The 15725-nt window shown below is 42.3% G+C and overlaps 1 protein-coding gene across 1 annotated transcript; it reads right to left on the bottom strand.

Moving 5' to 3' along the window:
* Positions 1–14572: 14572 nt before the first annotated feature.
* LOC311061261 (uncharacterized protein) lies at positions 14573–15504 on the bottom strand (the record flags this gene model as incomplete). Its single annotated transcript, XM_084079815.1, has 4 exons — positions 15396–15504; positions 15032–15282; positions 14795–14878; positions 14573–14671 (listed from the first exon to the last, which is right to left on the bottom strand). Exons 1-4 carry the CDS (start codon positions 15460–15462, stop codon positions 14573–14575), a joined length of 501 nt encoding a protein of 166 aa, XP_083935941.1. The 5' UTR covers positions 15463–15504.
* Positions 15505–15725: the final 221 nt, after the last annotated feature.

Here is a 15725-nt window from a genome sequence, read left to right as displayed (position 1 = left end):
GCAGGCATAAATCTTATCGGTGGACAAGCAAAGGGACAACGAAGGCAGAGGTACAGTAGGTAGTAGCAGAAGTACAGAAGGGCTTGGCAAAAATCTAAAAAACAATGCAAAGGTTTTTTTGCTTGACAGTTTGGAGTACACAAGACAATCTAGCCAAGACCAGAGTGAGACTGAGGCCACATCCACACGGATACGTTTTCAAAAATGTCACAGAGTCGTTTTCAAAAAGTTTACCGTACACACGGAATTGTCTCAAGAAATGTGTCTGTCCACACGAAACCACTGAAAACACCACAAACTGAAAACGCTGTAGTATATATGTCCGGCCTGTGGGTGGTGCTGTGGTGGAAAGCTAAGTACATTTACTCAAGTACTGTACTTAAGTACAATTATGAAGTATTTTTTTTTTTAGGTTTTTCCGATTTTCAATACTTTTACTTCTACTCCAATACATCTCAGAGGAAAAAATTGTACTTTTACTCCATTACAATTATTTGAACGCTTTAGTTACTTTGCAGGTATAAATCATTACATTATAAAACATACGTTATTTGCCCTATTTTACATAGTCTATTTGAAAATAGCCGATCTACAAGCTCACAACGGGCATCGTATGAGCTTGTAGATCAGCTATTTTCAAACATTTCAGTACTTTAAGTATATTTTGATGCCAATACTTTTGTACTTTTACTTTGATTGAACTCAAGTAACATTTTGAGCACAGGCCTTTTACTTGTAACAGAGTATGTTTATATTGTGGTATTGCTACTTTCACTTAAGTAAAATATCCGAGTACTTCTTCCACCACCCAAATGAATTTGACCCACTGCCGGTCAACTAGTCGAGATAGGTTGCGAGCGTCCTCACTACCGTCCTGGCTGAATTCAACCGGGTGTTTGTACTTTCTCTATTTACAACCCGTACATCTACATAAACGTTCATATTTCAAATATAAAGTGCTTAACTCATGGCCATGGATGTTACAATTCACGTCAAGTGGGTATAAGTACCCGCATCTTCCGTATTGTTCAATAAAAAGCGTTTTAATCCTATCGGCGGCCATTTTCTCATTAAGTTATAATGTATCAGAGTGCAATACTCCTCCCAACCGATAGGGTCGCGTAAATGAAAGCCAATGGAGAGAATTCGAAGACAATAGCCACCAATCCGATTAAAATGTTTTTTATTGAACAATACGGAAGATAGGTGTACTTATGCGGACCCATACATGCTCGGCGCATGCGGGTTAAACGAGAGGTGGAGCTATGGCGTCATTGTTTCAGGAAAGATGCGTCTTTAGGTGGTCATTTTAAAAAGGGCATTTTCGGGTATTTCGTCCCGGATGGGACGAAATACCCGAAGTTGTTCACTGGGGTTGTTCACTGGGGTCATATTAGCCAAGAACAGTTATTCTCTCCTAAATTAAGTGCATACATATCATAGCCAGGTCCTCTACTATTAAGCAGGCAGCCAAATTCCATACAAAAAAGAGACAGGAGTCGGGAATGAGGCATCTTGCTCCCGTTTTACTGATCTTTGTATCAGGAGTGAAACTGTAACGCAATAAAAGTATACACAATACACAATACAATACAGTTACATAGGCCTAAATGACAACACAGACCATCCCAAATACCAAAGTCCCACAAAACTCTATAGCACTATGTATCGGCCCGAACCGGACTATTACCATCATGTTAGGCCAGAAAGCCCGAAAAGAAAAGAGGGGGGAGGGGGAAAAAAATATGATTTAAATAAAATACAAATTATAATATATATTTTTTAATTCTATTCTGAAATCTGAATGTGTATTTATCTATTATGAAGATGGCGCTGACGGCGCTGAATGACTGGCGTTCACTTACACTGTGCTGATTTAAATGAAGTTAAATCCTTGTCTTGTTCACATACTAGTCTGTCTGTGTGTGTGTGTGTGCAATGAATGAATGCACGCACCGCATCGCATCGTCTACATTTCTCTGCCTCTTTTATTTTTTAGCAAAACTAAACAATAAAAGCCTGGAGATCGAGGCTAGCACGAACCTGACCTATCCTTTTCAACACACTTTTAAATTGAGTGACTGTCTGTAAATCCTTTTGGCTATTGTTCTAACATACTTAACACCTCACCTCATGTCATGATGACCAGCGGGGCCGCCAGGAGTGCAGTCGTCTTGTCGTAGGCTATCATCATTTTGGGCCAAATAAAGGCTTTGAATCTTTGTTCTGTTCTTCCTATTTCATGATTATTGATTGACCATTATTAGGCTATTTATCAAATATCACACAGCTAACAATACTTTAACTCCATAATCCAACGCTTTATTAAAAATATAGGCAAGCAGCAGGAGACAGCAGTGCACTTGTAAATAAAAGATATGGGCTACCAGTAAACTAAACTTAACTAAATAAACACGCACACAAACATATAAACTTAATAAACTTTAAAACAAAATAACAGAAACCGCGTTTCTTGTTGTGCTTTAAAAAACGTAGCAGCAATAAATAAACTGAATAAGAAATAGAATAGCAGAAACCGAGTTTCTGATTGTGTTTAAACAGCAATAAAGTGAAACAGTGAATATAAAGAAATAAACAAAATTACAGAAACCGAATTCCTGGTTGTACTTTAAAAATCACACCCTGTGTGAAGGAAGCGGTGCCTTTTGGGGCGGGCCTTAACTCATTGGTGGTCTGAGTCCACTTACCAAATTTGTACTTGGTAGCATGCTGCAAACTGGAATGATGGCTGTTTAAAGCCCAGCCAATGGGCAGACAGAGGGGGCGGGGCTTAAGTAATGACAGTTAGTCCCTATTGCTGGCTTTAGTCCATGTACAAAATTTGTACTCCATAGCATGCTGCGAACTTGAGTTATGGCTGTTTGAAGGGCAGCCAATGGGAAGACAGAGGGGGCGGGGCTTCAGCAATTCATGCTGGTCCCTATTGGGGGTCTAAGTCCACATACCAAATGTGGACTTGGTGGCATGCTGCAAACTGGAGTTATAGCTGTTTAAAATCCCGTGCTCATCCCGTGCTCATACGGGCGCTGGGGGTCCCTGGACCCCTCTTTGATAACTTCATCAATTCATGCTCGTGCCTATTGGTGGTCTAAGTCCACATACCAAATGTGGACTTGGTGGCATGCTGCAAACTGGAGTTATAGCTGTTTAAAATCCCGTGCTCATCCCGTGCTTAAACGGGCGCTGGGGGTCCCTGGACCCCTCTTTGATAACGTCATCAATTCATGCTCGTGCCTATTGGTGGTCTAAGTCCACATACCAAATGTGGACTTGGTGGCATGCTGCAAACTGGAGTTATAGCGCCGTGCTCATCCCGTGCTGAAACGGACAACGGACAGAACATACGCTGGGGGTCCCTGGACCCCTCTTTGATAGCCAGTGGCACGTGTGGCCAATGAGAGGAGAGTTGGCGTAGGCAATCTCCAAGTCCGTGTGTGTGTGTGTGTGTGTGTGTGTGTGTGTGTGTGTGTGTGTGTGTGTGCGTGTGTTTGTATGTGTTTCTTCTTTGCCGTCAGGCTCATACGGACGGACGGACGGACGGACATACGGACAAAGTCAAGTGTAGAGCGGTTGGCACCGCTAAAAACGTAGCAGCAATAAATAAACTGAATAAGAAATAAAATAGCAGAAACCGAGTTTCTGATTGTGTTTAAACAGCAGCAATAAACTGAAACAGTGAATATAAAGAAATAAACAAAATAACAGAAACCACATTTCTGGTGGTTGTGCTTTAAAAAACGTAGCAGCAATAAATAAACTGAATAAGAAATAAAATAGCAGAAACCGAGTTTCTGGTTGTGTTTAAACAGCAATAAAGTGAAACAATGAATATAAAGAAATAAACAAAATTACAGAAACCTAATTTCTGGTTGTGCTTTAAAAAACGTAGCAGCAATAAATAAACTGAATAAGAAATAAAACAGCAGAAACCGAGTTTCTGGTGGTTGTGCTTTAAAAAACGTAGCAGCAATAAATTAACTGAATAAGAAATAAAATAGCAGAAACCGAGTTTCTGGTTGTGTTTAAACAGCAATAAAGTGAAACAGTGAATATAAAGAAATAAACAAAATTACAGAAACCTAATCTCTGGTTGTGCTTTAAAAAATCACACCCTGTGTGAAGGTAGCGGTGCCTTTGATACATTATGTCATTGATATGTGTTTATAATGTGTTTATAGCCATATGTCACGTGAAGCTTGACCAATCACTTTGTTGACGGGTCTGACCAACAGAACGTTGACGGGTCTGACCAATCAGAACGTTGACAGGTCTGACCAATCAGAACGTTGACGGTGAACACGGACAAAGTCAGATATAGAGCAGGATCGGCTAGCGCCGCTAAAAATGTTGCAGCAATAAATAAACTGAATAAGAATGTGATGGCTGACTCAGCAGCCACACATAAGAGACTATAATGTATGGTAACTCTTCATTTTGGTTTATATATTTAGTGTGTTTATTTTCAGTTGGACATTATTATTATTAACAAGTTGAAATGACATAATTGTCTCCGCCAGGCCGTAAGGCATGGCGAGAGAGTATGTTTTACCCTCCGTCCGTGTGTCCGTCCGTCCGTCCGTGTGTCCGTCCGTGTGTTACCACCAAATCTCCGGCACCGTTGGCCCGGTCGCTGCGAAACTGTGCACACACACTCCCTGGATGCCAATTCAGAACCTCTGCCTCAAATTTTTCACATGGGCCTGTTATAGCGCCACCAGGAGGCCGATTTGTGCAAAACCCATTTTTTCACATTATTCCTACAGTTTTTAACCAAACGTCATGCAAATCGGTACACAGTATCTCTATAGTCATGTGATCAACCCTGATCTGTCCGATTTCCCATATTCCATCCTTATTGGTTAAGGTTGCCATCCAAAGTTTGCAGGATTGGTCCGTTTTGAACAAACTGCCTCAAACCATGAACGCAGCATGCGATTTCCATGAAATTTCACACGCACATTCCCACTAGGCCGAGGAACAAATGCCACCCTTTTCACATTGGCCTGTTATAGCGCCACCAGCAGGTCTAATTTAGCAAAACACATTTTTGGAACAAAATGCTTCAAACCATGAATGCAGTGTCCGATTGCCGTGAACGACCTAAGAATAAATGGCACCCTTTTCACATTGGCCTATTATAGCGCCACCAGGAGGCCACAATAACGTATCTGACCTGGCGGAGACCTGTGCTCCGAGGAGCACTTTATCTAGTTTAGTATTTGTTTTTCTATGAGTTTATTTGCATTTGATTTGACTGAGTTTTCTTTGAGTTACCAGTTCTGTGGGAGGTGTTGACTGACAAACATGGACATGATGGGCTGGCCAAAGCTGATGGGGATCAGCTGCTTCAGATCTACAGCTAATCGGGAGAAATTGGACTGCACCACAGTCCCTCTGTACCATGGGGTGGGGCAGGGGTTTTCAGTGTGTGTTTCAATGGTAGTCTTTGTCTTTTCCCCCTTTTGTGTTAATAGTGGTCTGACCCGTCCCTATATATGTCCACCTCCTGTGTTAATCTGGTTAGTTCAGTTTTCAGTTCAGTTGTGTTGTCTAGTGTCTGTTTAGTTATTAATTTAATTTCCTTTGTGTTGAGCACATTTGTTTTATCAAACCATTTATTTGCAACAACGAAAAAAGCAAAGAAAGAAAAAAAAAAAGGAAAAAAAAGAGAACAATGTTTTAAAACCAACAAAGTTTTCCCTGTGTCTCTCCTTCCGACCAACTCTGTCCCTGACAAAGAAATAAAATAGCAGAAACCGAGTTTCTGGTTGTGTTTAAACAGCAATAAAGTGAAACAGTGAATATAAAGAAATAAACTAAATTACAGAAACCGTGTTTCTGGTTGTGCTCTAAAAAACGTAGCAGCAATAAATAAACTGAATAAGAAACAAAGTAAATAGCACTTCAAATTTAACGATTACAAATTTAAATAAAGGGAATATAGGCTACGTAGATAAAATAAATGTAACACAATAAAAGCACACTACACACAGACTTTACAAACCGATCTTTGACCAGTCTACATCTAATCACCGTGGGCATGGAGGAACAGAAGTGCATTCACGATGTCAGGTTTGAGGCGTGTTCTCCTCTCCTCAATAGTGCGTCCTGCCACACTGAACACTCTCTCGCTGCTGCTGCTGCTGCTCGCTGGCACACAGAGAACCTGTCTTGCCAACTGAGCAAGCTTTGGATATGTTCTGCTGTTAGATTTCCACCAGCCCAGCACATCACGGTCATCGGTCAGTGTTGGCCTCTGCCGAACATAGCTCTCCACCTCATCATCATCTTCTTCAGCATCTTCATCTGCCCCAAAGACATTCTCCCACTCATCAAACTGACGTGCTCTTTTAAGAACGGGTCCAGCAGCAGCAGCATCTGCATCTTCATCTTCTGTATCTTCTCGGCCCTCCTCCCCCTCTTCTCCAATTTCAACACGCACCGCTGGTGCTGCGGCTGCTGCCACACGCATCTTCACAAAATCGTGCACAAGTGCCCTTTGATTCCCATCCAGCATGCACAGCTGATTGAATTTTGGCCACAGAAATGTTGCAGCCTTGTGGAGATTTCCTAGTGTATTTTTGTCTCCATCCACTGCGCATGGCGTTGGCGCACAAAAGCCTGCTGTGGCGTGTCTTGTGTGTTTGGCTGGCAGTGGCTGAAGTCGTTGAAGACGAGGTGAAGTGTCGGATTCTTGTCCCCCTCCAGCTCACGCTGTGCGTCATAAAAGGGCTTGAGGAAAGCCACAAGAAAGGCCAGCGTGTCAGGGGCTACCTTGTCCACTCTCTCACCCTCTCCACGAGATTCCAGCTTCTCGTGCAGCTCTGTGTAAATATCCTGACTAGATTTCAGTGACATATACACAGAGCTGAACCGTGTTTCCACCATCTGCAGCAGGGTCTTCGTAAGCTGTGCTGCTATTCCCGACTGCTTGACATACCTATTAATATAATCATAACACTACAAAACCAGAGCACGGAAATTACACAAATATGATTTTTAATTGTGTATTACACATGTTCTGCCCTTCAGTCAATTGTAATCCCTTGGTGTATTATTGTCACCCCCAGGGCAGGAATTTCACGGCGGCCACTGCGGCCATGGCCGTCGTTGCCCCTCTCATTGGCCGTGTGCCCCTCGAATAATGACATGCCTTCACGGCCACAGTGGCCGTGGTGCCCCAGCTGCGCCCAGCAACTGATTTCACAGTTTTTCCTCTGCGCGATTTTCCTGTCAATACGTTTTTTTTTAGACACCAGTCCCTTTGGTTGAGCTGCGCAGCTACAACATGCACAGTGGTAGGTATGTTTGATTTTGAGCCTCCTAGGCTATGAACCTTCGGAATCCCGCAACACCGTGTAATAGACACAAAAGCATTACCGGGCCAAACCGGAGATAAATCTAACGCAGCCTGTTGAACTAATCAATGGTAGGTTTGATTTCTAGCCTGAGAGAGAGAGAGAGAGGATTCCGTAGTCCTACAGACCGATGTGCCCCGATTTTTCAACAGCAAAATATAGATGAATACACCTAATAAAATACAGCGAAATCCCCAAATTATGAGTCTTAATATAAAGCAAGCAACAGAATAACTGCAGACAAATTAAAAGTTTAGGCTATCAATATCATACAAAAGAGTGACCTCACCGCTCTGATGGACAAGACATATATATTCTTTTTGCAAACCACATCCATGATATCTGTTCGTTTGTCAACAATGTTCTAATTGGGATATTTATTTCAACAGCTAGAATGTGACAGTTTTAGTCCGTTTGTTGGTGCGCAACACAGCCCTCGTTAGTGAATTGCTTTCACCTGCAGCGCAGTGTGTGGAGTGTGCGCAACAGGGCATATCTCCGCCAAGCCAGGGTGACCTACCCAGGGTCATGAAATTCATGCAGGCATAGTAGCCAATTAGAATGAAATCTGCAAAAACTGACTCATACAGAACCATATATTGGCTATATATTATGGCTGTGGGGTGGAAATCTTGTATGTTCTTTTTTTTATTATTATTTAAAAACAATTTAAAATCGTGAAAATAGCCAATCTACAAGCTGTAATTATTAATAATTAAGAAATACTATATTTTAAAGAGTGAAAAATCAACTAAAGTCATTATTAGTGCAAGTTCAATCACATTTCATTTGAATGAAAATAACTTGTGGGGAAAAGACAAAATCTCTACCAGAGGTCTTCAACAGGGGGTCCGCGAAGGTACTGCAGGGGGTCCGCAATTTTTTCATGTGTATTTATATAAAACACAATTTTATACATAAATATATGATCTATATAGTAGCCTACCCCCTACCTACCCTACGAGGTAGGGGGTCCCTGCTCCATCACCCCATCAGTTTGGGGGTCCCTGGCCTGAAAAGGTTGAAGACCCCTAATCTGTGAATCTAATGTGATTAATGGGACCCCTACTTCAGTCAATGAAGTCCAGGGCTGAATGTGACATATTGAGACCTATATAACCAAATATTGGTCATTTGCCAACACATTATTTTGTGAAATAAATGGGTTATATTTCACAGATAGTTATACAATTCTTATAATATATTAAAATACAATCATCCTTAACCTTCAAGTTAAATGCATTATTTCCGTGGACTTTTTTACGTTTTTGGACTTAAAACACTTTTTTTTTTTGGATGGCCTTCCTGCCCTGGCATTTGGCCTTTGTGCCCTCCAAAAAATTACAACACCAAAGGCCAAGTGGCCTTGCCCCTAAAATGACGAAATTCCAGGCCTGGTCACCCCTACACTATTTCTGTGTAATGGTACAGCCCTCTATACTTGTTACGACCCGGCCTAGGGGAGCCTATGGTCGCAACACAAAATGGACTCCCTCCTTCCCAGTCCCCAAACAGCCAGACCACACAACACAAAATCCCAAGCATGATGGATTTATTTACTAATTTTAGGATAAAAGTCATGACACGATATATACATATTACCTCAGGGTGGGATCTACAAAACAACTACAAACACAAAAGAGATTCCTCACCCCTACACACAAATCTTTACCACATAAACATTAACAAATTACAGCACACTGGTGTTTGGAGGCTGGCTAGGAGAAAGACATCTGAAGTACTGAAGTACTGAAGACAGCCATCGTTATAGTCCCCAGCCTGGTCACATGAGCCAATCCTCAGCAGGCTCCACCTAGTAATCAGCCAGTCACACTCAGCCACCACTCATTCAACATTCACACCAGCTGGTACTCAGTTAGGCACACACACACACACACACACACACACACACACACACACACACACACACACACACACACACAAATGAGGGAAACATACCTACACACACAGGGCAACACACAGGACAATGCATATGACCCTATAGGGTCATAACACCTCCACCCTAAGATCAAACATTTATCATTTAAAACAAAAACAATGTTTGATTCCACTTCACATAACTCCAAAAAAAAAACATGCTCAATTCACTCCTTCCCATCTACCCACCAAAACCATCTCTCCTAATGTCTCACCGAGACCCCTTCCCATATCTCCAGAGACTCCCTCTTCCCTACTACTATCTCTACTGAGACCTCCGTTTCCTGTCCACTGAGACTCCCTCTTCCCTACTACTATCTCTACTGAGACCTCCGTTTCATATCTCCACTGAGACTCCCTCTTCCCTACTATCTCTACTGAGACCTCTGTTTCCTGTCTACTGAGACTCCCTCTTCCCTACTACTATCTTTACTGAGACCTCCGTTTCCTGTCTCCAGAGACTCCTTCCCTCCTAATGTCTGCAAGAGACCTCACTCAAATTGCCCTCACTCCTAATGTCGCTTAGACTTCTTCCTAATAGCTGAATTAACATGCAACACAGAACCACAAAATCACTTAATCTTTTCAAAAAACAAAAATCACAACTTCACAAAAATAACTACAACCAACACATGGAATTAAAGTTCTTAATTTACACACCAAAACTCTAAAACTATTACATGATTTCACAATCTCCATATTGCTGGTTGGCACACTCATACAAACAGTATTCTTAACCTTAATGACTATAATTTGTTTGCTCACTAGAAGTTCTCATGGGGATCATGCTGGGTTTGTGTGTCACTTGCAATCACTGCAGAGCAACATTAGGGTGGCATATCAGCGCTCAAGCTGTCACTAGTGCAAGGCCCCCCATCTCCCACCTCCATTTCCCTGACCTTGACGGTCAGCCAACATCCCATGGTGTATTGAGGACTTTTGGGAGTGGATGCACCAGGCACTATAAGCAGGGCAGCCAATGTGCTCCACCTCAGCTTTTGCCCCCCTCCCCTCCTCGGTTGTGAGAAAATACAACAAACTCCTCTCCCCTCAGCTTCTTGATCATGAGCGCTCTTAATTTTAACACTCAATGCCACTTGCATATTAAAAGAAAAATCCAAATCAATCTATTTCACTACAGAAACCACTAATGCCAACCAGAAATACAAAATTGTGAACTTACCAAACACAGGGGAGGATAGTTTAGACGAGCCCCCAATCTGTTCCGACCCGGCCTAGGGGAGCCTATGGTCGCAACACAAAATGGACTCCCTCCTTCCCAGTCCCCAAACAGCCAGACAACACAACACAAAATCCCAAGCATGATGGATTTATTTACTAATTTTAGGATAAAAGTCATGACACGATATATACATATTACCTCAGGGTGGGATCTCCAAAACAACTACAAACACAAAAGAGATTCCTCACCCCTACACACAAATCTTTACCACATAAACATTAACAAATTACAGCACACTGGTGTTTGGAGGCTGGCTAGGAGAAAGACATCTGAAGTACTGAAGTACTGAAGACAGCCATCGTTATAGTCCCCAGCCTGGTCACATGAGCCAATCCTCAGCAGGCTCCACCTAGTAATCAGCCAGTCACACTCAGCCACCACTCATTCAACATTCACACCAGCTGGTACTCAGTTAGGCAATCACACACACACACACACACACACACACACACACACACACACACACACACACACACACACACACACACACACACACACACACACACACACACACACACACACACACACAAATGAGGGAAACATACCTACACACACACAGGGCAACACACAGGACAATGCATATGACCCTATAGGGTCATAACAATACTGTTGTAGTGTTTGGCACCCCCTAGTGCCCCTGTGTAATGGTACAGTCCATGACACAATTTCCCCCCTAGACAGGAAGCAGGAAGGGAAAAATATCGTTTTTTATCCACAAAAAAACACACTGTTACAGAAAGTTATATCCTAGTCTTTTCAGCCAAATCAGAGCATTTAAAGCTTTGCTGCCATTTCTGTTGTTTGTGCCAGGCAAGCATTGTCTGTAAGTGTAACACTATTGTTTATTAACTCCTTAGACCTGCATTAGTTAACCTTGTTGTGTGAAGGTGATTTGGGATGTATTCTTATGCCTAGTTTTACACAACCATGTGGGTTACATAAGTTGTTGTTATTTGTGTTATTCTTCTCTTGAGAGATAATTGTTGTATGAGATTTGGTACAGTTCTTAATGCCTGTGAAATTAATGTTTACCTCATGCTACAGCTGCTTATGCTTACCTTAACATAAATGTATCCTACATTTATATTTACATTTATTTGCCTCTACTCATTTGTATAAGCAACACTACTGTAACTGTACTGTTCTTCTTTGTGTACTGTTGTCTTGCAGTTTCACTCCGTTTTTCACAACTACTTCAGTCTTCAACTAGAAAAAGTGCTCCTCGGAGCACAGGTCTCCGCCAGGTCAGGTAGGCTATTGTGGCCTCCTGGTGGCGCTATAATAGTCCAACGTGAAAAGGGTGCCATTTCTTCTTAGGCCTTGCACGACAATCAGACTGACTGCATTCATGATTTGAGGCATTTTGTTAAAAACATGTGTTTTGCTAAATTAGACCTGTTGGTGGCGCTATAATAGGCCAATGTTAAAAGGGTGGCATTTGTTCCTCAACATAGTGTGAATGCGCGTGCAAAGTTTGAGCGCAATTGGACGGTGCGTTCATGATTTGCGGAATTTTGTTCAAAACAAGCCAATAATGCAAACTTTAGATGTCAATCTTAGCCAATCAGTATGGAATATAAAAAATCAAACCCATCCATCGTGATCACATGACTATAGAGATCATGTGTACCGATTTGCGTGAAATTTGGATAAAATTGGAAGGAGTAGTATAAAAAAATGTGTTTTACATAAGTCGGCCTCCTGGTGGCGCTATAAAAGGCAGATGGGAAAAATGCAGGGCAAAGGTTTTTCCTTGACCTATAGGGAGTGTGCATACAAAGTTTTACACAGATCGGTGCAATTATAGGTAAAAACACAAATTGGCCTGTTATAGCGCCACCATGAGGCTGATTTGAAAATTTTCAAATGGTAGTTCTTCCTGGGCCTAATGGGAATGTGCGTGCAAAATTTCACGGAAATTGCATGCTGTGTTCATGATTTGAGGCATTTTGTTCAAAACGGAGCACTCCTGCAAACTTTGGAAGACATTTTTAGCCAATTAGGATGGAATATTAGAAATCTGAAAGACCCGTTTCGTTTAATGACATTGAGATACTGTGTACCGATTTGCGGGATTTTGGGACAAAATCTGTAGGAGTACTGTAAAAAAATGTATTTTGCACAAATCGGCCTCCTGGTGGCGCTATAACAGGCCCCTGTGAGAAATTTGGGGCAGAGGTTCTGCTCTGGTATCCAGGGAATGTGTGTGCACAGTTTGGCTGCGAGCAAGCCAACGGTGCCGGAGATTAGCTGTACACAGACAGATCGAAGGACGGACACACGGACGGACGGACGGACAAGGGGTAAAACATACTCTCTCGCCATGCCTTTCGGCCTGGCGGAGACAATAAACATTGGGGTTGAAACATACATCCTGACTCATGTCCTCTGTGAATGGAGTTTGGCTTGCTGTCTAATTGTGGTTGCTACACCTCAAGGAGGACAGTATAACACATAATTATAACCTTTATATAAAAAAATAAATATAAAGAAAAACGACAGGACTAAAAGTATAGTAGCCTAGTAAATATCATAGTAGAGTATAGTAACAACAATAACTACAATAAACAAAGCCTACCTTACTCGGGCCTTCGCTTCGGTCACTGTTTCAGCGATGTCAGGGGCATGTTGAATGAGTGCAGCATCACTGTCCAGGCCATGTTTCAGCATTGTATTTAGGACGTGATCCTGGCAATCAAGTCTGTCGTAGTCCTGAAGGGCTTTAATCACATTTGATCCCTGATCAGCGACCCATACGATGCTTTTTAGTGACAGTGGATCGAACCCAAATTTAGTCACCTGGAGCTTTTTGATCTCCTTTTGGATGTTGTCTCACGTTTTCTTCAGCTTCACTGGAAACATCACTGTGGGCAGATTTTTTCCTACTAACTCAAAATCTTCCGTCACATAGTGGCATGTGATCGCTAGATAGCTGAGCTTTCTAATACGCCATCTGAAAAACAAACACTAACCACAACACGACGAGTACACAGCGGCCACTCAGGTAACGGCACTGAAACAGCCGACACTTTCAGAGACTTTTAATTACCAGATTTTGTAGAAGTAGTAGCCGACAAGGGACTAGTACAGCCTAATAGAGCCTATTAGAGTCTGGTGGAACAGGCTGGACTAGGCTAGACTAGGTTGTACTAGGCTGTACAACCTAGTCTAGCCTAGTCCAGCCTGTTCCATGCTACAGTAGTATAGCCTATACCACCCTCCCCTAGTCTGTTCTCTTGGGTGTACTAGGCTGTACTGTACTAGACTCTACTGGTCTCTAATATGATGTTTTAAACTCGAGTAGGCTGTGCTAGGCTGTATTAGGCTCTATTAGGCTGTACAAGGCAGATCTAAAACTATTGATCGTGCACACAAACTATTGCCCGTACCAGAGTACCAGAGTAATTCATAGTGAGTATCATAGTCATTCATAGTCCGTTGTAATGTATAGTCAGGTCCATAGTCATACATAGTACCATAATGTAATGTTAAAATAGCCGATCTGCAAGCTCACAGTGTCGCTGTAGATTGGCTATTTTAACTACTTTCAAAATAATAACAAGAAGCCCTGCAAAATACAGCCCATCATCAGTAAGGTCAAGTTAGTCAAGACTTTGTTTTTTAGTTTACACATTTTTATTGAGCAACAAAATGTACCACCACAAATAAAGGAAGATAGTCTAACCTAAATCTACGCTGTAGCCCACAAATGTCCCCATGTAACAAAATAAATCAAAAGCAACCAATCCTCTTCAAACTTCTTGTCCTACTTGTTGAGGTAAACTCAGGCCCTCACTCTCGCCTTCTTTGTAGCATTTTTAAAGAAAAATATATGTTACAATAACATATAATCACACTGTAAATCAAAGCAAATCAGGCGTCAAGCTGAATAGTTTACTAACCAGGAGCCTTCTTGGAGAGGGAGGACACATATCTGTCAAGCACCTGCACTGTGGAGGGCTTCAACTTGTCAAAGTCAACCGTCACTTCGTCGTCAACGACGTCGATGTTCTCATGCCTCTTCAAAATAGTGAAGACGGGTTGCAGCTGGACGACCTTCAAGGCTCTTGATGTCCAGGGCGAGCTTCATCCTGGGATCCAGGCTGGAGGACTAGGTAGGGAGGTAGGGAGTGTCAATATGTAAACACTAATTGGTTGTAGGTTTATCCGTGTGTCAGAGCCATTATGGTTTGTTAGAAATGCCACTTGAACACAGCTGTGTGTTGATACTCACTCCTGCTCTAGAAGGTCCAAGTTTATCATCCTGGGGGGCAGTAGAGAGGTCAGACGGTCCAGGAGAGAGGCCAGATGCATCAGCCTGGAGGGGGGGATGTGAGAATAGATAAACTTGTTAGATGATGAGCAATTACAGAATACGAGAAGCACTTCATGAATGAGGGTAGTTAGATGATAGGGATGGTTAAGAGGATGCGGTATTTGTTAGCTGATGCGTAGTTAGAACCTGACTAACATGTTCCTCGCTGAGAGAGGAAATTCCCTCCCCCTCCTGAATGGCCAGTTCTTTGGCCCTGTGCAGGAGTCTTGCCATCTCCTCCTCTGTGGCCTCCAGCTGTGGCCCATTCAGGGAGCGGTTTATCAGCGCCCTTATTTCTGCCGTCTCTTGGGGAGTGGGGTTGAAGGCATAAAACCTGTCACAGACCTCTGTGTTGTGGGCCATGAGGTCACCTTCTTGCGGTCCTCTGGTGACATGGTTTTGCGCGCCTATTTCATTTATACATACAAAACACACAATATGAAAAAATCTAATTGGTTCACAGATATTCACTATATTCAACAAATAAATAGATTATGAAATGTTGGCCAATGCTGCTTACATAGTACGAGATGGCAGTCCGGATCAGCATAAACCACGGGCTCCCTGGAAGGCCACACCTGGCTCATTCCTTCCGGAAATGGGAAAGTAGTGTGCTACATGGGTCTTTCCCAGCAGTTAAAAAGAAATAAACGCTATTTTTCCCCGCATAGCTCTCCTTGAGACAAGGAAAATTGTTTTTATTAATTGCTGGGTTGGACAAATTGGGACAAACAATAAAGTATATGAATCCACTGTACTAATTAACCTACTGTCAGTTGATATGTGTTTGGTTTGTGTTCGTGTATAAAGGTATAGAAAAGTGGACCACCTTATGGCAGCACTGAGAAAA

This window comes from Gymnoscopelus microlampas (assembly GCF_963454915.1).
Source record: "Gymnoscopelus microlampas genome assembly, chromosome: 15".
NCBI classification, from domain to species: Eukaryota; Metazoa; Chordata; class Actinopteri; order Myctophiformes; family Myctophidae; genus Gymnoscopelus; species Gymnoscopelus microlampas.
Note: the sequence above shows the minus strand (reverse complement) of the source record. Positions and strands in the feature narration are given on the sequence as shown.